The 21646-nt window shown below is 36.2% G+C and overlaps 1 protein-coding gene across 4 annotated transcripts in view; it reads right to left on the minus strand.

Moving 5' to 3' along the window:
- Nucleotides 1-590: 590 nt before the first annotated feature.
- The window catches only part of LOC149781767 (synaptotagmin-2-like), a 74001-nt gene continuing 52945 nt past the window's right edge, over nucleotides 591-21646 (minus strand). For all 4 annotated transcript variants that reach the window (XM_089935906.1, XM_089935904.1, XM_089935905.1 and 1 more), the window contains 5 exons: nucleotides 17651-17890; nucleotides 14258-14445; nucleotides 11671-12174; nucleotides 5526-5643; nucleotides 591-4612 (listed from right to left, as the gene is read on the minus strand). In XM_089935906.1, coding sequence (XP_089792032.1) covers nucleotides 4305-4612; nucleotides 5526-5643; nucleotides 11671-12174; nucleotides 14258-14445; nucleotides 17651-17867 — 1335 coding nt within the window. In that variant the 5' untranslated portion in view covers nucleotides 17868-17890 and the 3' untranslated portion in view covers nucleotides 591-4304. The remainder of the gene's footprint in view (nucleotides 4613-5525; nucleotides 5644-11670; nucleotides 12175-14257; nucleotides 14446-17650; nucleotides 17891-21646) is intronic.

Below are 21646 nucleotides of genomic sequence, written 5' to 3' on the forward strand. Positions count from 1 at the left end.
AACTTAGGTTTATAGAAAAGTGTTGAGTATGTTCTGTCACTAACTTTCCCTATCAGATTATTTTTGGCTTACCTAATACTTAAAATCAGTAGACTCCCCTAAAACCAAAACAGTCATCTGACAGTAAATATTTACAAAATGGAGAAAATGAATTTCATTTTCTTGATGATCTTGGTTGATTTTAGTTGTAAGCCAATCTCTTTTGAGAAGTAAGTATTAGTTTAGAGTTGTCAGAATAAAGTACAGATTTAGGTCATGATCAAATACACGTTCATCACAGTTTCATATTTCAGTAATAAAGATTACAAGCCATTTACATAAAGTGTATGCAGTGTGCAAACTCTGTACAGATTGGATCAGTGGCGATCAACCAGTGGAAAAAATGCATGGTAGGACACCAGTGTTAGTGTGTCCATGTCATAGTAAATACTGTTATCAAAGGTAGAACTTTTCTGTCACCCTGGTAAATAAACAACAAGAAAAGTGAGCAGCAGAAATTTATAGATTTGGGGGTAAAAGCTGCCTCCTAAATTTCTGATATTGTGTGGGGGGGTATAGAGGTTTTAAAAAGAAATAAAGAAAAGGAACTATTTTGTGGATATTTTTTATTCTTCATATAGATTGTCATTCATTCAATTGTACTCAATCATGTTTAAGCAAACCTCATTTTATCAATGGATTGAATTAGTGAACTAGAATAAGATACATGTATCTTAATATTGGTACATTGTTACTAACTTGGGTCCTATTGCAAATTTACAGTTCACTTTATCATATCATGTACAAAGTCAGCAGGAGCTCACAGCGTGATAGTGTACAGCCATTTTGTAGCCGTTAGCCGTGTCAGTCAATACCGTACATTTTTTCATAAATTCAGGCTCAAACTATCTGACATATACCAAGGCCTTTCATAACATTTTATAAGAATTTAAAACTCTACATTATGTTTAATTACTTTGAAAAATTTTGAAAAATGTCATGCATACATCAATTCATTGAAGACATGAAAACAATGAAAAATGTCATGCATACATCAATTACAATGATGACAATAATTCCTAATGTAATAGTTATATTGCGTAATAATGTCATAAAAAAATAATTGAGAACAGTTGAAAACGTGTCATATATATACCTGCTTAGAAGTATACAACAATAAAGACCCTAATCTGCTCTTGTATATTGCAGCAGCAGATCAGAAACTGTTTATTTTATTGACTAGTCCAAACAAACTGCTTGGGTTCAGATCTGCCAGTGCATTACGCAATGGTACATCGGGGTCTTTGCAGTTTGCAATTGGACCTGACTTGTAAGTGAGTACATACGGAACCTTGGTAAACTGTCTTCATGGCACTGAGACAGTCATATTGAGAATAACTTTACATTATTTATGTGATTAATACATGGAAAAGTGTACATTATAATTACATTTCACTGAATTGTGTAGTACATAAAAAATAGATTTATTGGTCAAACGCCAACTTATGAATTCCCAGGCAGCCATTACAGCATTTGTAATATGTAAACATCTAACAATAATGAGGACTCAATACATAGACTTAAGGGACCAACCATTTTATTTTCAGGAGTGGTAGTGGTTGGGGGCAGGGGACTGCGATATTTTTGGGAACCAGGATATTTGGCTTGAGGTAATAAATCTGAAGATAATTTATTTTTTTGTCATATTAAAGCATGGATATAATTAGTGTTTTTTTCCTTCAATAATTCAGAACTAGCTATTAGCTAGAAAAAATTTTCTCCAAAAAAATCAGGCTTGCCACCCCAACCCCACCTAAAACTGAATGGTTGATCCCTAAAGAGAGGCAAGGGGAAGTGGTATTACCAACGAGAATCGCAACAAGGGTCATCTAGAAATGACATTGTCCCCACATCAGAGGGGATGAAATATCCTTGTGATATCATGGAATAGATTACAGAGCCATTTATAGAATAAACAAGTCTATGACAAATATTGCTAAAATAGTGTATTTGTTGTGGGGGCGGGGGTATTTTTTATTACTATTATTATAGCTGTAAACATTTTTTAAACCAGCAAGCATAATTTTGCTTAGTCCAAGTTTCCTCTGAACCTTCCCACCCCATTTTAGATACATACATTCCAATATAAATACAAAACAAGGATTGAGCAAGAAGTTGCAAATGCAGGAAACCATTTAAAATATTAATATTTATTCAGTAATAGTCGACTTATAAAAATATTGGGAATGATTTATTGCTATACATTCTAAATTATTCTACATATGTCATTCTTGTAATTTATGAGATGTCGTGATATTGGGTGAAAATGGCTGCTTTTGCCACAGAGGATCATGGGAGAGTACCTTACATAGCAACAAACAGTTTATGAACATTTAGTCATACCTACTGCAGAGAAACTTTTCAGTTGAGGTGGAAAAAACAATATTTGGACAGTGTTTATGACAAGTTTTCAGATGAAGCTGCTGTTTAAGTGACATCAAATGAGAGAGAGAGACAGAGACAGAGAGCAAGAATTTGCTGCTGAAATCTTATATTGACAGTTTAAATTATCCAAAATAAGAAAGACTTGGAAAGTCTTGTCAAGATTCAGTGCATGGTTAGAAATGCCACCATGTTCAGAGAAGAATTTACCCCATGTTTAATTCCCAAAAGATGTTCCAAAATGTAAATCATCTAAAATACCAAACTTATCCAAAATCTATTTCAGCTTCAGAATTTCACAAGTAGGGTCTGAGGAGCAAGCTTAAGCAGAGGGACTAACATTTTGTCTATTGAAATTAATGAAGAATCGAACTTGTTTAGTAAATCTGAGGATAAAAAGCCAAAGATTGGCAAGATAAAGGTAGACGTATCGCAGAGAGCAGAAAACTGTTTAGATTGTAATGTAGACTTAGAAGAATTGCATCTTTTTACCATGTTGTTGAGACCGTTTCATCACATGGAGGGGACTGTGTTAGAAAGAGACAGAATCTTCAATTTCTTACAACTATGTGATAAAATTGTCCCTAATAGGTTCAGTGCATCAATAATTTCTTGTATTAAATGAATATATAACAATAGAGTTTGAATGTACAAGAAATTAATGAGCTTTCTGTTTAAAACTGAATGTGTTTAATTACTGCTAGTCTGTGAAATTTGCCCAGATATTTGCTTGGAAGTAGAATGTCAATTCATTAAATAGGGTGTAAGAAAAAGGGTCACTTACTGGTCCAAAACCTGTTTCATTTGCGAAGTAAGGAAAAAATCCACTTGCCTGTGACTGCAGTTTAAATTCTTGCATTTGTCCCATAAAACATTTTTTTAAAATTCAAAGCTAGAAAGTAAATTTATATTTACTTTACAGACAGACCAATGACATAACTGCACAGTATATAGCTAGGCCTAGACCCAGTTACATACATGAGGGTTGTACAGTATCTTTTATAAAACACCAAGTGCCTAATTCATTTTTTAAAAGCATACATTACATTTTTTTAAATAATGTGTGAATAAAAAGGGGATATGTAATAAATACAAAACTGCATAAGTGTTTTAATCCAATTAGGGAGAACAAAAAACATGTTTGATATGGCATAGCGACATAAGTCACAGCTTGATGGCCTGTTCCTATGCCATATCTTTCTGCCCACTCAGCACAAAACACATATGTTTGTCTGTTTACCCTCTTGTTGGTTAGCAGGTGAAACATATGTGGAAAATATATGTAATGACAAAATCTTGTGTCACTGTCAGTAAGTGTGTGACTGAGTATGAATTATCTACTTTGATAAATGTAACCACTGGTATTTCAGCCAATAAGTATGCCACATACTTGTGTAATGATCTAATTTTACGATTCATCAAGAATTTTTAAACATTCATTTCATAATACTCCATCATAAAACCTAATTGCTTGCTAATTATCTGTGTCATTATAATATGAAGCATAAGCTTTAAATGGGATCGTAAGAAAACCTCAGATTGAGTGGATCCTTCTTGAAAATTACATATCTCCTAAAACCGTACAAACTAGTTTAGTTATGTAGTTACTTCTCGTAAATGAAATTTGATTGCACTCAAACTAAGAATCCCTTAAACAAAGTCTTTAATTGACAGTGACATAAACTAATATATGAAAATATTTTAAGCAGTGATGAAATACATTTATTATGTAAGCATAATATAGCATTCCTAAAGCAGTTTTGTGGTACAATAAGGCACCAAGGAACATGGTAACGCTGAGAATAACCATCAGTAATGTAATATGTTGCCCTTTCAGAGTCAATGTCCAAACAGGACAAAAATGTACATAAATTTTAGTTTGTTCAATTTAAAAGCCTGTGCCAACATGCTATTTGTTTGCGTGGGTTCTGCATCATGTTCATCCACTGTTCACGTGCTGTGACATCAAAATTTAAACCAATGTAAGTTCGACCGATCAGCTTGCTGCCATGTCTCTCTTTGCCACTATGCAGAACTGCTATGGAGAAATAGATTTGTTCCAGAGCCCTTTGGGGGACATCGAAAGTGAAAGTCTCTTCAAATGTAGGGTTAAGGTTTCTTTCCTTGATGGAAGTTTTTACCCTCTTTAGTGTCTTTCCTTCATACATTAAATATGCCTTAACACATGGATCTGAAAGATTACAAAGGACTAGTTCATTATCAATGAAGTTTAGTATCAAAGTTGTTTAAGTGTATCTCTTGTTGAAACTTGTGAATGTGGTCCACTGTAACTGTTGCCTGACTAAAACACGAGAAATCTTTATTTAAACACGAGAAAAATATCAATGCATAATAAACAGGTTTTTTGATGTTTTGATTTTTACATATTATAATGTATGCTACAAAATGTACATCATCTATTAAAACATCTGTTTAACATATGTGATGTGATGTTGGTTAACCAAATGTTGCATCGCATTTGGTAAACAGGACATTTAAAACATGTTCATGTTCTGTGATATCAAGGTTCTAACCAATGTAAAAGTTCAACTGATCGCTGTAAATTAGTTTTGCCATTTGTACTTTAGTACAGTGTTTTTAGAGACATTAACACTGTACATTGTACAAGTGAAAATTAACAAAGGCTTTGATTGTTTGATAACAGCTCTATTTTGCATACGTACAAGAGTTAATCCAAAAGAGCTAAAATTAGTACATCATCAGGGATGATTTGCCATACACAACAACAGCGGAATTTTTTTTTCATTTCTTCTTTTAAATTGTCTTCAAATTGCTTGCAGTTGTTACAGGTATAATTAAAAAATTTACTGACAAGAAAACTGTTGATAACAAGTTTTGTTCTTGGTCAGTGCATGCAGTTTTTTTGTTATGAACATTTGGCTTGTCGTATGTGTAATGTCTGAGGTGTTGGGTTTTTTGGTCTGATTTTTTCGCCTAATTTTTTTTAAATTTAAAAGTTATATCAATCTTTAATATTGATGCTTTAATAAATAAATAAGACTATATTTCTTAATGAAAATACCTTGAACATAACTCATCTATAGTGTTGCACTTAAAAAAAAGATATGTAGAGAATAACTCACCTGTTGTTTTGTTACTTTTGTCCATTACCTTTAGCCCTCGAATCCAGTTTAGCGTTAGGTATACCTTTTCTGATGTTGGTAAGTAGCATATTCCCACATTAATCTCTCCCAGATCTTCCTGCAAAAATCAAGAAGGTATGTTAAGTCATGCACGACCTTCTCAAACAATTGTGCTGCACAATTATTGTTTTTTTTTTTAAATAATGTTTTGCTGTCCTTAGGTGCAATCGATTGAATGCCATGCAGAAACCTACTGACCTATTATTAAATACCTGGGATGATTATGAAGAATCTTTGTACTTTTTATCAGTTTTATTGTGTTTTCAGAATAACATCGTTTTGCAACATTAAATGACTCGTGGAGAGCTAGTGTGGTAATGGGGTGTTGAGAATGGCTGACAAATTCTGGTTTTCCCAACCTAAAACCCTTCACTTCTCCCTGCTGGTGGATTTTTTCCACATGTGTGCATCTAAGAATGAAGCTTGCATGGAAGCTTTTTATTTTCTCTAACAGAGAATTGCAGTGGACTGCTGTATAATGCTATTAGAAACCACACAGTTTGACATGTATAGTATTGTGAAAGAATTCATGTCTATGGCTAATGTAGGAATTAATTTACCAGACCAATGGTGTGTTTGTAACATTAAAGTAAAGATTAGATCGCTATAAAGCTTGAATATCATCACATGCATTCGTCAAAGAGGCACAAAAGATGCTATATTATTTGTCAAAGACTTAACTCGAGTATACTGGTTAATTAAGGGTTTGGGGATTGTGTTGGTGCGAACACGACGAAAACGTGGCGAAGAATATAATACGTCAGAAACGTTATTATACATATTGTACAAGAAAACGTTTAGTCGCTGACATTAACTGAATCACTGGTGAGTGAAGATATAGAACTAACCAACATAGAAAAAACGTCCAGCAAAGATTCACCAGATGGATCTTTTTGGTGATCACCGTCAATGGCAAATAAATTAGAGAGATACCTTTGGTATATAGAAAGAAAAAATGCCTACATAAAAAGAAAAGCTTTGCAAGTGTCTGGTAAACTACAACTTTACCAGAATAAAACCTATGGAAAGAATATTTAAAAGATCTTCATTTGATAAGAGATAATTATAATAAGGTCTCTAATGTAAATATACTAAGAGTAAAATGTTTTACTCACTCTCCACTACCAAAATACAATTGATAATATAGATGAGAATTTCTGTTAAAGAACATAATTCGTGTGTATACAGAAACTTCAATGTAAATCACACTTGCGTTATTTCTTGGCCGGTGTGTTCGATCATGTCTTAGTGTGGCATTAAGAGTCGAGTCACGTAATCAGCTTTGACGACCATGCGGATCTGTCATTAAATATTACTGCAAGTGGCGGTGAAGACATACCAACACATCTGTGAAGGAATTTCTCTACGATGTTGTCAATTATGAAAGCGATTACTGTTTATGATCCCGATATTATTTTTTTAATGTTCGTTGATAAATAAGTCATAAGAAAATATTTTTCCATTATGTAAGGGCATGCTGATTGTGAATCGACTCAAATGGATATTTTGATCGCCCATCAAAATCAGTATGACTCGTAAAGATAGCCAATAGTTTCAATTTATTGTTGGATCTGTGCTAGTTCATTTAGGACCGACAAGACAAAAGTTCAGGATCAATGTCGGGCCCCGAGTGGCCGAGTGGTCTAAAGTGCTCTCCGTTACGGATCACTGCCATCTCACCTCTGTCTGCGTGGGTTCGAGTCTCGGATTCAGCCAATGTGGGTATGTGAGAAAGCTTGCCAGTAGCGTCTCGTGGGTCAGTGGTTCTTTCCGGGGTTTTCCCGGGTTCTTCCTTTACCATTAATACTGGCCGCCATGTATAGCCTACCGAGTGCTGAAAATGGGGTTAAACCCTACACCAACAACAACAACAGGATCAATGTCGGACCACTGTCACGTACACAGGAGGTGCGTGCAGCACATGCGATTGCCGGAATGTGATGCACTGCTGCTGAAAACCAGAGTCCAACTGGAACAGTGTTTACTGATATTGACTCGTGATGATAACCAATAGTTTCCTGCGGAAATTTATTGTTGGATCTGTGCTAGTTTATTTAGGACCGAAAAGACAAAAGTTCAGGATCAATGTCAGACCACTGTCTCATACAGAGGAGTTGCGTGCAGCACATGTGAATGCAGGAATGTGATGCACTGCTGCTGAAAACCGGAGTACAACTGTAACAGTGTTTATGGATATTGATCAACATCTGTTTATCGAACATGGTGTCCCCGGCAGAATTTCCATAGTGATTCACCGTTTTGCTCTTGCAAACGACCCAAGTGTGGGCTAATGAGACCCCGCCCTCCCAATTAAATATTATAATTTTAAAAAAACTGTATGGATGGGCAATAATACAGCCGATGCAGTGGGCGAATTTCAGTGGTTTGATCCCTGGGTGTAACCTTTTCCGGGACAGTGTCAATACAAATTTCATGTTAATTGCCCACCCAGCATTCGAGTCACGTAAGATATTCAATAGTGGATTTGTTGGCCATTCATTTTGACGAGTCTGTCCTGAATGTGTCGAAGCTTCTCATGTACGCGTTCTACTACGACTCGATCAAGCCATACGGTGACACCATTAAGGTGCCGTACACATGCTGATGCTTATCACCACCAAGGACGCATATGCGGACATGGTTAAATTAGCGGACGAATTCAACACCAGCAAGTACTGGAAGGACCATCCACTGTTCTCAATAACGTAAACGGGAAAGTCATGAGGAAATTTAAGGACAAATGTGCGATATAACCCAATGAGGAATACTTTGGATCCAGAGCCTCCGATAAAATGAAAAAAGGCATTAAGAAGTCAAAATGAGTTCCCTGGGTTGTTGTCCCGAAAAATCTCAACCACAGCATATACGTGGAGTGTCTTTAGCAAAGATGTGAATTCGCACAAGTGAAAGATCATATTCCGTCGAAGAAACATCGCATGGGTGTATACCATTGCACTAAGGTACGTTTGTTCCCGTAGGATACCATGTGATGTATTTCCCCTGATGAAATCTTTACTTACACATATGAGAACCACGGAAACAATATCATTGGACGTTCGTGAAAATAAATCGTTGCGGTAATTGTGTATTTTCAGGTACTACTGGCAATTCCTCACATAAATGCCTTAGTAGACGCGCCACTTCTAGCAATGGCTTTATCCATGCTAGCGCCAGATGGTAGCATGTTGGTTGCCCCAAGAATGTCACTTCGGTCTGAGATATCGACAGACCATATCGGAACATTAGCACAATGTTGTCCACTTCTATCTCCCTCAGAGAAACAGATACCGAACCAAATATATTTCGAGTGGGTCTAGCACTGGTGGTTATGGCATCTAACACGGGTGGCTCTGGCGACAAAGCACCTTGTGCAATCAGTATTTTGGACGAATAGCGTCAAATGGGTTTCAACCTGGTTGTAGTGTGGTTTCATTATTCAACACTGTTGTAACCAACATAAGCCACGTCACCCACTCCTGAGTCTGATCATGACTGCCCAATAATCATTCCGGTTTAATCGTTCCACAATGATTTTATAGCGATGAATATTGAAATGTCCACGTGAATCCGCACATGCTGCTATGTGAACACAGAAATGGCTTCGAGAAATTCTTTGCCTGGATTCACCTGCAGAAACCGTGGCCATGTTTGTAGTCCACGTGCGCGGATACGTTTTAACACGTCTGCGATATTTCCTTTATCTTTTGACGTCGACAGTTCGACTTCCTTGTACGGCATTTGGTGCATATTTTTACGTGCGTCCATGTACTGGATCATGTGGGAATAACACGATCTCAGCGTGATAAACTTCACTGGGGGTTGAAACATCAAACCATCCACGGTAAATTCTCCTAAGTGCAAGTATGTGAATCTATCACAAAGACTATTTGGCCAGCCACACTCTGGCAACGTTCAAAGTATTTTTGGCAGAGCTCGCTAACTTTTCAACGCCTACTTTACCCTTCCAGTAACCGATGGGACTGCAGAATATAGTTAAGTTTCTTCTACATATTTATTACATAAATGTGCTTTACCTGTAACAAATGAACTTTGTCTATCACCACGTGCAATCATGGCCTTCGAGCATCTTTTGACAATCCGTCTGGTGATTCTTCTCCGACATAGACACAACTGTTTTACTTCAGCATGTTGTATATCTTTTTGCATTTATTCCCAAGGTCGGCGAGTGTGCATGCCACTGCTATATTACTACTGAAAGAATCCTTTTAACCGATTTGCTCATTACTACATTCATTATCACTGGTGAAGTATTCACTATCTCCATTGCTAAGTTCGCTCACTGACGTAGGCAATTTCAGGTTTACTTGCATACTATCATGATATACCATTTTAAACGTTTTGTTGCATTCTTCGCCAAGTCTGTAGCTCAATAAAATCCTAAAGTCGATTAAATTTATCAAACGCTGCGAATACATATTTGAAAAATTCATACATCTTCTGAGCCTCTTTGACAAAATTTATCTTACAACAAAACAGCAGTTTCAATTTTCTGTAACGTTAAAAAAACTCCATTGTTCGGATAATCTGATTACATTATAGATACGCTCATATTTTTTAAATCATAATATATTCATCAGTCTTTTCGCTTTTTATGAATACCGCGAGAATTAATATGAAAGTAAAGTATCTGCTCGGGTTGCACGTGTAAATAATTATATCCTTGAGATTATAAGCAGGCAGATGATTTTAGGCTGTTAAATGTGAATTTATTATTTCTTAAACCCTTGATCATTATTATTATTTGCATAATTCGAATGAGTTATTATGACGATAAGACAATTACTTCTTCGGCATGCTAGCCATAAGCTTCTACTTTGGGATTAAGGTCACGGACATAACATATTTGCCTTGGTGTTACAATTTTTTTAAACTTATATTTGCTAACGCCTTAAAGATTTTATTCATATTTTGGATAATTAATTAAAAACTTGGGACAATTCCTTATGCAAAATGCTCGCTCACCCTTTAAACTTGATATGAAGGCCCAAATTGTACAGCAATGCTAGGATTATCGGCACAACATGCTGGGATAGATTTGTTGTCAAATCGTTTTTTCTACCTCATGCACCTCACCACCAAGGCCGATAAATCAGCCCTTCACCCGTGATGATATTTTCGGGTGAGGGGCTGATATCACATATTCATTAAAAGCTGCGATTATCTGCATCCAAATTTTGGCTGCACACATTGATGTATATTTTATACACTTACCGATATTTCTCGTGGCTGTGCAGCTACCGTCGGCTGAAGGGTTCTTTTGGTGACATGTACATTATATTTCAGGAGCATATCATATGTTTGGTGACTTGTAAATCCACTTGGAATAGGACAACCATCTGTCCTGTGGCCATTTTGAATTTCGCGCTTGATATGGCTGTTACCACAGGTACTCGACGCGAGCTTGATGTTAAGAAAAAAACCAATCATCTAAAGGAAAAAAATCATACAGAGTGACAAAAATACCTTAGATTACCCCGATGACCCGTTTTGACATAGGGAGGGGAGGTACCGTTGCAATTTAGAGATGAGACGACAGACAAAATGCGATTTGGTGTGGATTTGGGTGGATTTGGTGTGGATTTGGGTGGATTTGAGTGGATTTGCGTGGATTTGGGTGTTTCGTAACACCGGACCCTCTCTATCTTATATATTATGATAGAGAGGGTCCTATGTCAGAACGGGTCATAGGGGTAATCTAAGGTATTTTTGTCACTCTGTATGATTTTTTTCCTTTAGATTATTATTTTTTTTTTAACATCAAGCTCGCGTCGAGCACCTGTGATTTCAAAGATATTTTATTTTCGTCCAAATTATGAGTACAATAATAATCTTAAAGATACATAGTTAAAGAACAAGACTGTAAAGGGTTCCATTAAAACATATCTTCCACCCATGAATAGCGATATGACATTGTGCATTAAAAAGACTTTCGGAACCTTAGACTCGAATGTTTAAGGACAGATCTACCTATTGTGTGTGTGTGTGGGTGTGGGTGTGTGTGTGTGGCTATCCGCCAAAGCTGGCGATAGAAAAATACAAAATTCCAATTAATATTTTCTCTCACCGATTCAGGTTTTTGCAGCTGGTGGGTGAAGAGTACTTCGACTGAGTTCGGTAATTCGACCTTTCTCAGAGACACTGTGGACTCCCCAAGAACCACATGACGGGAGAACTTGTCCATATCGCACAACAAAAACCTTATTGTGTAGTTACTAAATGCATCTGAATCCAACGGCACCTCAAAAGTCTCTTTATATGACAATGTCTCACTCGGCCTTTGCATTTTAGTTTTCATTTCCTTGTCCAAGTTGTTAATCACGTGGGCCTTTCCACGACTTCGGACGAGACTGAAGAACTGTTTTGGCGCTCTATACAGTCGAATTTTGAGATACGGAGATATTAGCTCTGACATATTTGTAAACTTGAGATCTTTTGCCTCCAAGACATGTATGGTTAGTTTGTCACTGGACAGGTCATATTTCAGAGTATACACCAGGATTCCGTTTTCCAACTGTACCAGTTTATCCACTTCACTAATACTACCATTTGGAACAAATTTCTTGCGATTCTGAAACAGACAAAAACCAACACTTTTGCGGTAAAATTGTATCATTGACAATGGAGACAGATGAAAAAATAAATCTACATGTGATTGATTAATTTATTAACATAATCACATAATCTCGAAATTACAACAGTTGATAAACTCCATTTTATCGCGTTTTTCAAATATGCAAAAGGAGCTATCGCCAAGAAAACGTAGCTGACCGACATAACGGATTTTTTTAAAATGTTTGTTAAATCCTTTGAGTATCTATGGTAGGTAATAACTATATACATAGGGAACACGAACGAAATTAACAGTTTCCGAAATAAAGGTTAAGAATAATTTAAGATTCTACCCTTGAACACTGCGGCTGGTATTGTTGCTTACAATTTACCTATAAATAATATATGTGCTATATAAGACAAAAGAAGAAACTCTTCCATTTCTCTGCAACCTATCTAAAAATTGACACTGATATCTCAGGCTGCACTTCGCTTAGCCTAAGAACTTTAATACTAATGTTTAACTCATAGATTCGACATTAGGCCTGCATAAAATTTGTCTCACTAACTGTAAAGGGTCTCGTAGACTACCTTAGGATGGGGTGGGGTGCTCCCAGTATTATCTTTAATTATTACAGAAGACCCACCCTGGCTCGTTTTTGTCAGAAATTGAAGTAGTGATAGAGATGCAAAGCTCCGAGCCCCCAGTCAGCGATGCCGACAGTTAAATTACTGCATACACAAAAGGTGGAATTCAAATAAACAACAAATTTAATGACATTCAATAACAGATAGTCCTTCCTCAAATGAAAATCAATATTCAAAACCCTATCACTCGTCTTTCACTCGACCAAGTGACGGCCTATTTCATCATCTGACTTAGTGTGATAGATTTTCCTCCTGTCTTGTGTTTCAACTCGTACGTAGTATTTCTTGACTGGTACCCAGTACCCCTTCAGTCGAACAACCACGTCCTTCCACTTCCTCCACTTCCGTTCTCTCCTTTTCTTGTCTTCCAGAGAATGGGGACCAACTGTACCAGGGTATTTCCCTTCTCTGTCTCCTACAGCTCCTCCGGTCCCTAAAAGCTTCCTGTCCGAAGCTCCTTTGTAATTCCCAGAATAACAATGTTTCCCGCCAATTACGAATGACGTTGGAGTAGCTTATAACTTCCTTATGCAATTCCCGCAAGATGGTTTGGCGACTACTGACGTTTAGTTTCAAGACACTAGATTTAAACTTGCGATTCCAATGGTGGCCACGCCTTGTTCAGTTCCGAGTGGCAGACATTGCCCCCTCCCCGACAGTCTGTCAAGGGTGGATTTACTACCCCCACTTGATGTTCCTTTGATCCCAACCCCGGCAATTCATACCACTTACCTGTGAATCGCACGCAGCCAAATAAGGCGCCAGTAACAAGTTCCTATGGCCATGTTATATACAACTGGCTTCCCACCCGTCATTCTGATGTCGGCTTACACTATCGTAACATAAGCCGGCCGACTCATTGTTCGCAAGGCTGACACTCGCAACATTTATGAAGCGAATAATTAGCCTCGGTGTCTAGTATATACATGTTGCAATCTGTATATTATTCCTTACTTATAACGTGACACTAACTCATACTTTTTAAAGAATGCCAGCCCGTTTACCAATGTTACTGCTTGACAAGCTCAGGATCTCACTCACTTAATACACAAATGCAACGCACTGAATGGAATACTGCCCTCTCATTAGTTGCCTCAAATTATGAGCAGAGGCAGTACGTCATTTTTGGTCGACCAATGAAAGGGCGTATCTTAGCTAAACATCAGTGCTAAATGATTATGCTATGCGACGTGTAACCTAAGATAACGGGATACAAAACCGTGGCTTTAAGGGTATCTTCAGAGAGTGAAAATGAGCAAATGCTTTATGTCATATTCCATTCGTTTTTCTATGTTGACAAATTCTGTGAATTTCTTAATGAAAAGAATTACTAGATCAGAAAGAAGTATCCTCAAAACTAAATCCAAGAGTTGTGTTAATTTCCTATTATTTTGTTTAGGTTCCATCCTAATCCAAATAAAGCTTTATTTAAAATTAAAAGCGCAAACATTGACCTTGTCTAGGTGAATGACGTCGTGGATACTAGCGTCTGAAGACCAGTCGGATGTGTCGTATTCTTTGATAATGGGCAAATATGGCTTGAAGTGCATGGTGGTAAGTTCCACACCATGGACGTCACTTCCGCTAAAATTTAGTCCAGAATCTGTGGATCCATAGATTCCGGTTGTCTTCTCTGAATTATCTGCAGACAGAAATGTTTGATTTCGTTATTATTCGAGTACAGTCGAATGTCTATTGATGAAATTTCCCTTTTTACGTGTGGTAGTGTTTATCACCATGTAGTGGTACATTTAGCGATACTGGTCAACTGTTCATGTTATTTTGTGAGCAACTTCACATTGGCTCATTTTAGCAAGGGCAAAAAAACAAAGTTGCAACAGAATTTCGTAAACATATTTTCATATAGATCACAGAACTCTTGAAGCGCTTTCATATTGTTGTATGTTACGGTATTTGTAGGAACACGCCTAAACGTGTCATGTTGGTCATATTTAGCATTTTCAACAAGTGAAAGCAAGTGGCCATATAGACCACAAATCAGTACTTTTCTTTTTTGTGTTGGATACATAGAAATTATGTAAAATGCGTGCTGCTGTGATTTAAGGATATATCTTTGTGATGTAACATACGTCCATATCTGTTCGCAGGCAACACCAAAGTAGTGCATTGTTTTTCAATAAACTTTTGCTCCGGTATGAACAAATTTCCATTTAGTTCTGTTGAACATTATAAATTTGTGCAATATGTAGCCTTTCACGTGTTGATGTGCTGCTAAACACCAACAAGATAAACATTGGCCAGTTGAAAGTCACGTTTCTTTGCAAGACATATAAATGCTTGTGTTCAGCTACTTTTAACTGAATTTGGTCATGCAAAGTGCACGATGGGAGTGTAGAGATTTGTGATTTCACGCATTGGAAATTGGAATGCACTCTAACCTTACATAACGGTAACAACATACTACAAGGATAATGTTGAGAAAATTGAATTTATTCAATAAAGCAGCGATTGGGGTAATACAAAACTCATTTATAATTATTTCTTCCATTTCTTTTTTTCATCTTTCTTTCAAGAAGACACGTAAGCATAAAGGTTAGCGTACCAGAGCCGCGATTGAATTGGTTCGAATCCTATTGGTAGATCTAACCAAATCTGCAATTGCGATGTTTCCTTTACTAGGGTATTTTCTTGCAATCTCACAGGCGCTAAATAGCCTACTTGTGGTGACCTGCTTTAAAACACTAATATCGACTACTTCCTGACAAACTTGTTACGATTGTTTTTCCTCGTGGTTTTTATTAAATTTGCGTATAAATATATTTCTTGACAATTTTCATTTATGTCAAACGTTGATAAAGAAACCCTGACAATACTTATTTCGAAAAGAAGCCTGATAAAATTGTTATTACACTGAGTTCATTTTATTTAGGACTGGTCAAAATTAACTTAGGACATAAACTAACTAATTAGATTCCCAAAAGACGTGGGAATATATTCCCATTATTACAAATAAATTTACAAGAACTTGTACAACGTTGCTCTTTCTGTCTATTACATTACCATATTGATGAAAAAGCGGGGGGGGGGGAATAACAATCATGGGAGACAACTTATCATGTGATGTTAGCAAATTGAATACAACCCCTTTATATTTATTTTCGTGTTTAAACATAAATATGGTATGTAAAGATATTCAAGTTGGTAATTGGTAAACAGGTTATCTAAGAACCCGCTATTCATGTTATCCGCGTATATTTCTGTCCATGATCGGTCTCTATCCGTGTTTATACATTTTTATTTAGTACAATGTCGGTTTAATGCGTGCATCTGAATTTCAGATTTCTAGCTCGATTAAAATACTTACGTTTCAACGGTCAGTGCTAAAAAAAAATATCTGATGGCCGGACGCTCGATGCCCCTCTAATTTCAGCTCGAGCCAGTCCTGTATTCTAAAAAAGGTGCTCGTCGTACTTGTCCGAAAAAAAAAATCAAATTTGACAGAGAAAACTTTGATCGCGCTGATGAAATACAGAAATGTATTATTTTCAGTATGTTTACATACCTGCCAATAACACCCCGCAAATCAGATCGTCATCACTGTCCTACGTGATTGTAACACGGCATGTGTCGTGTTTAGAAGAAAAAAATTTCAGTAAAATAAAAGAAGAAAAAAAAAAACACCACTTTCAGCGTATGACCATTACATGTAGCATATATAAACGGTAAACAGTCATGGTAAGAGCTGAGGTAAAACGTCCCTTTGGGCAGTTTAAATAGCGGTAATTAAAAGGCAAAGAGGTCAGGTATGAAACACCCTTTCCCATGTTACTTAAATGGCTGACAATAGCTGGTGAGATGTTTTTGAAGACTGCAATAGGTGAACCCATTGTGCTAACTGGCATATGATCATGACGTGAAACAACTCAGTATAGGTAAATCAAAGAGGTGCTACAAGTTATTACGTATCATTACTTTGAATGAAAATAATTCGGCCATATGTAGTATAGGTTATTGGCAAGTTTGTGAACAACGGCAACCTTTCTTTGAAGTCGGATTTTACTGCATTTATGACATGCAAATCATGATCATTTCAAATGTCATAATAGCATTAAAGTGTGATTCATGTCTGAAGCCGATTTGTCATCTAGGAAGCAATTACCTATCAATAGCATCAGCAAAGCCCAACAAAAATAAATGTTAGAACTGGTGACTGAGTTTTACTTTGTGAAAAACCCTGCAAAATAATAATGTGGTCTCCCCCACGTTATCATTTTTCTGGGTTTTTCACAAAGTAAAACTCAGTCACCATTTGCCTCTTCGGCAATTAATTATTTGCACATATTGCAAACAACATATTGACGTACGTCAACGTGGTTCCTCTGATGATGACTGGCACAGAGAATCCAGCAGAGAAGTTTGAACACCAGGACTATCCAGTCTCTAGTGAGTGTAGTGATGAACACTAATGACACTTGCATTACATACTAACCCCCTTACTGAATTTATATTTGAACTGTAGCAATTGCAACGTTGATAGACAACTTATAAAATAATATTAAAAAAGTTAAATTTTGGGCATATGGAAATTAGAGTTCTCGCTTGTGTAATTTCAGTCAGGGACTGCGATTTCTTAAGGCGCCAGCCCTGGGCCTGTGTCGAAAAAAAAATTCTTTGAACACTGCAACGTCATATATTTGTAAATTCAGAATACATATCAAGCGACCTCCTTCATAGGTAACCTTAAATAAAAGTTATCCTTGAGTTTCTTCGTTTATTTACATGGAAGTAGAGTTAAGATCACTTTAAAAGTATTGACAGATTCAAGATTCTTTACGTTTCTGACTACTAAACAACGGTATATCACATCGTCTCATTCATCAACTTACCTTTCTTTTTCTTTTTCTCCCCTTTCTCCCGTATGGTATCAGCATGGCGGTTGAATGGACAGAATCGGTATAGTAAGCAGTATTCGGAAACGATGCACACCATGCAAAACATTGCGAGCGTTAACACCCCCGCCGCGACAGCAATAATAGCCAACTTATCCCATACCGTAAATTCTATGACGTCGGACGTTCCGGAAGTACCATCTGTCAGCGGCATACTGACATCAGTAGCAGGATATCCTGTGACAGAAATAACGCAAATGGTAGGAAAGAATTGATTTTAGTTCCATATTACTCAAACCACTATGCTAACTTTTCTCGTCGGAAAAACTAGATAGTACTTAATTCAGAACTTCACCTTATTTTTGTATATATAATATGTAATTTTCAGAAGATACGTTTTTGCGTGCCTTTCTCTCTCTCCCTCTCTCATACATACATACATACATACATACATACATGCATACATGCATGCATACATACATACATACATACATACATACATGCATGCATGCATGCATGCATGCATACATACATACATACATACATACATACATACGTACACGTCTCTGTACACAACCAAATGCAAGGAAATCTACTACACATTACCATTTTATCATCGTGCGATTTCGGTACATGGGGGTAGGGAGTCGCCCCATTCCCCAATCTCCTGTCTAAAAATAAGTACAAAACAATATAAACGTTTCCTATAGTAAGTTTTCTTTCCAGTTAGAGGGTTAAAAGTACACCAAAGGAAATTACTGAATTTTTGTGCTTTTCTTACATGCCACCCACGCCTACTTGTTTAGTCCTCCCCTACCCTGAATATCTTTGGATTTGCCACTGGTGGACTGATATCAGTCTGCTCTGAATACTAGTTAACTATTTTCCATGTGTACATGAAAACCAATTCCCATGTGTACATGAAAACTAATTCCTATGTGTACATGAAAAATATTTCCCATGTGTACATGAAAAATATTTCCCATGTGTACATGAAAACTAATTCCCATTTGTACATGAAAACTAATTCCCATGTGTACCTGAAAATAATTTCCCATGTGTACATGAAAACTATTTCCCATGTGTACATGGCATCGAAGTTGTAGAAGGGACATTTTTGTACATTTCAACCAAACCATTCAATACGCGTTTATATGTTCTTCTCTCCCAAACTCAAATCATACGCAAGAACATTGTATCGCGTTCACTTTAATCCAATTAGGCCTTTAAAATAAATCTTCACCGTCTTTTAGAAAACAAAATCTGATTAAATTTATTGTGTACACCATGACAATGCACCAATTGCGCTTCTGGCTGACAGCTTACATATGACTCTTAAATAAATGACCGAGCTCTGTTCGGTCAGCGTGTAATAATTAGGCTTAGAAACATATTTAAAATTCAAACACTGTCTGGATTGGCAAATCCCTCGAATAATTGATAATCGGCTTAAATGAGAGGCTTGTGACGAATGGGGGGTTAAAAGAAAGCCTATGTGTCTATTGTGATTAAATCCTTGCAATTTCCATTTTAGATCTCTTACATAAATAACCTACTTTGGTTTGAGGTAATAACTCCCAGTTACGGACATACACCTCCCTGTTATAGATTTATACTCTATATCTACCTGTCTTTCTTTAAGCAGTGTTAACAGTATTATTTAAAACTGTTGTGTAAATCTCGCAATATCAATACATCCCCTCCCCGTGCATTTATGAAAATCATATTCTCCATTTATTAGCTAAAAGATGTATCAAATGATTACTTAGTTTGTAATAAGGAAAAAGAAAAATTGAAGGACCATCTCCCTCCTAAATACGGACTACAAGTTATTAAGTAAAATTTTAGCGGAAAGAATTAAAAAGGGAATGAATAAAATCATAAACATAAATCAGACATATGGGGTAAAGGGGAGGGACATCCAGAATAACATTTTAAGTATTAAAACAATTATAGATTATATACAGGAATGCGGGCTAAAACGTGCTATGGTACTTTTTGACCAGAAAAAAAAGCATTTGACAGATTAGAACACAGCTGTATGCAAAAAGTCTTAGAAAAATGTGGATTTAGAAATAACTTTCAAAAGTGGACTAAAATCCTGTACAAAACATAACCTCAAGAGTACAGGTCAATGGAGCGAACACGGGAAAATTCTATATACAAGATCAGTAAGGCAAGGATGCCCACTATCTATGCTATTATATGTAATAGCAATTGAGATCCTAATTATAAGAATAAGACTTAACAGTAAAATTGAAGGTATTAAAGTTCCAAATATAAAGGATTAAATTAAGATGCTACAACTTGCGGATGATTGTACTAACTTTATAAAAGACCCAAATTCCTTCAAACAGCTTGAAAAGGAATTTGAAAAATTTGGTAAGGCTTCAGGGTCTAAAATTAACCATGAAAAATAGAAATATTAATGATAGGGGAACTGGTGGGGCAATCACCCCGGACTAACCCACCCCACACCCCCCTAATCAAGGACCGAGTTAAGGCATTGGGAGTCTACTTTGGGAGAAGAGATGAACAGGAAAACTGTAAAAACATGAACAAGAAAAAAGAAGAAAATGTGAAAATCTGGGCACTAACGCCACTTTGTATAATGGAACGGGCCCAGGTGGCCAAAACATACATGTACTCTAACATAAACTATATTTTAAAATCTACAGAAATAGAAAATGCCACTTAAAAAAAATAATTATATTATTAATTATATATGGGACTATAAAACCCACTACATAAATAATAAATACATAATCCCCCCCCCCCCTTTTCTCTCGCTCTATATAACTAGAGCGAGAGGTTTTTTTTTTTTTTTTAAATTACCTAATCCCATTTTAATTAAATACGCCAACATTTTAAATAGATTTAAAAGATTAAAATCTGAACCCAACCTACCGTTGGAAGGGATATATATATATATATATATATATATATATATATATATATATATATATATATATATATATATATATATATATATATATATATATATATATATATATATATATATATACTGGTACGGTTTTACGATGAGGAATAGTAAATAGGGAAATATATCGAAATAATAAATTAATTTAAAAAAAAATTAAAAATACCAACAAAGTTCAGGCATATTAAAGAATTAATAATTAAATATCGTGATAAAACAGACTTATGGGAAATGGATGAAAAAGATACATATCAATGGATTAGAGAAGATGCAACAAAAAAAAGTAGGAGTAAAGTAGAACAGGAAAATTTAGGGGTAAATTTGGAATGAGTCTGGGGGCACTGGAACAAATTAGGATTACTTAAAATTCAAAGCCTCTGCTTCAAATACATGCACAATGCATGGCTGACAGGAGAGGTGGCAGTGAGACGGCACATGATCAGAGTATCACCAAAATGTCCCCTGTGTAAAAACGTCCCTTTCAGTAAATACCATACTATGACGCAATGTAAAAAAAGAAAAGAAGAAAGACTAAAGTTAATAGGGGAAATATGTAAAAAGGACAATTACAAAAGAGAAAACATTTTATTTTTAGATGGGATATTTGACAAAAATACACTTTATAAAATTACAGATTACATTGTTGGAACAATGAGGGCCTGTGGGCAAATAATAGTGATAGGTAGATAACGATGAAATAACTTGTTAAGAAATTGGTATTTGGGGGAGAGGAAGGAACATAAAGGGGAGGGGAATGAGAGGGAGAACTTTGGTTGGCTACCCATTAGGGGTGTGATACTGTCGGTGCGCAGGCCAGAGCCTCCAACTCATTCCCCGACCCAAACATGAGCCCCACCAAACACCAAACAAACAGGACTCAATTGCAAGTATTAAAAATTTAAATTTTTTGTTTTTGTTTTGTACTAAAAACTCATATACATAATTTGAATATCTACTAAATCTAAAAATACGAAACTACAGGGAATCCACAGGGAATATATATGGGGAAAGTACAAGGCGATGACATCATGGGGCTACGTCACATGGTGCTA

This window comes from Sinohyriopsis cumingii, chromosome 15 (genome assembly GCF_028554795.1).
Source record: "Sinohyriopsis cumingii isolate HCF-2022 chromosome 15, ASM2855479v2, whole genome shotgun sequence".
In the NCBI taxonomy this organism is placed as follows: domain Eukaryota; kingdom Metazoa; phylum Mollusca; class Bivalvia; order Unionida; family Unionidae; genus Sinohyriopsis; species Sinohyriopsis cumingii.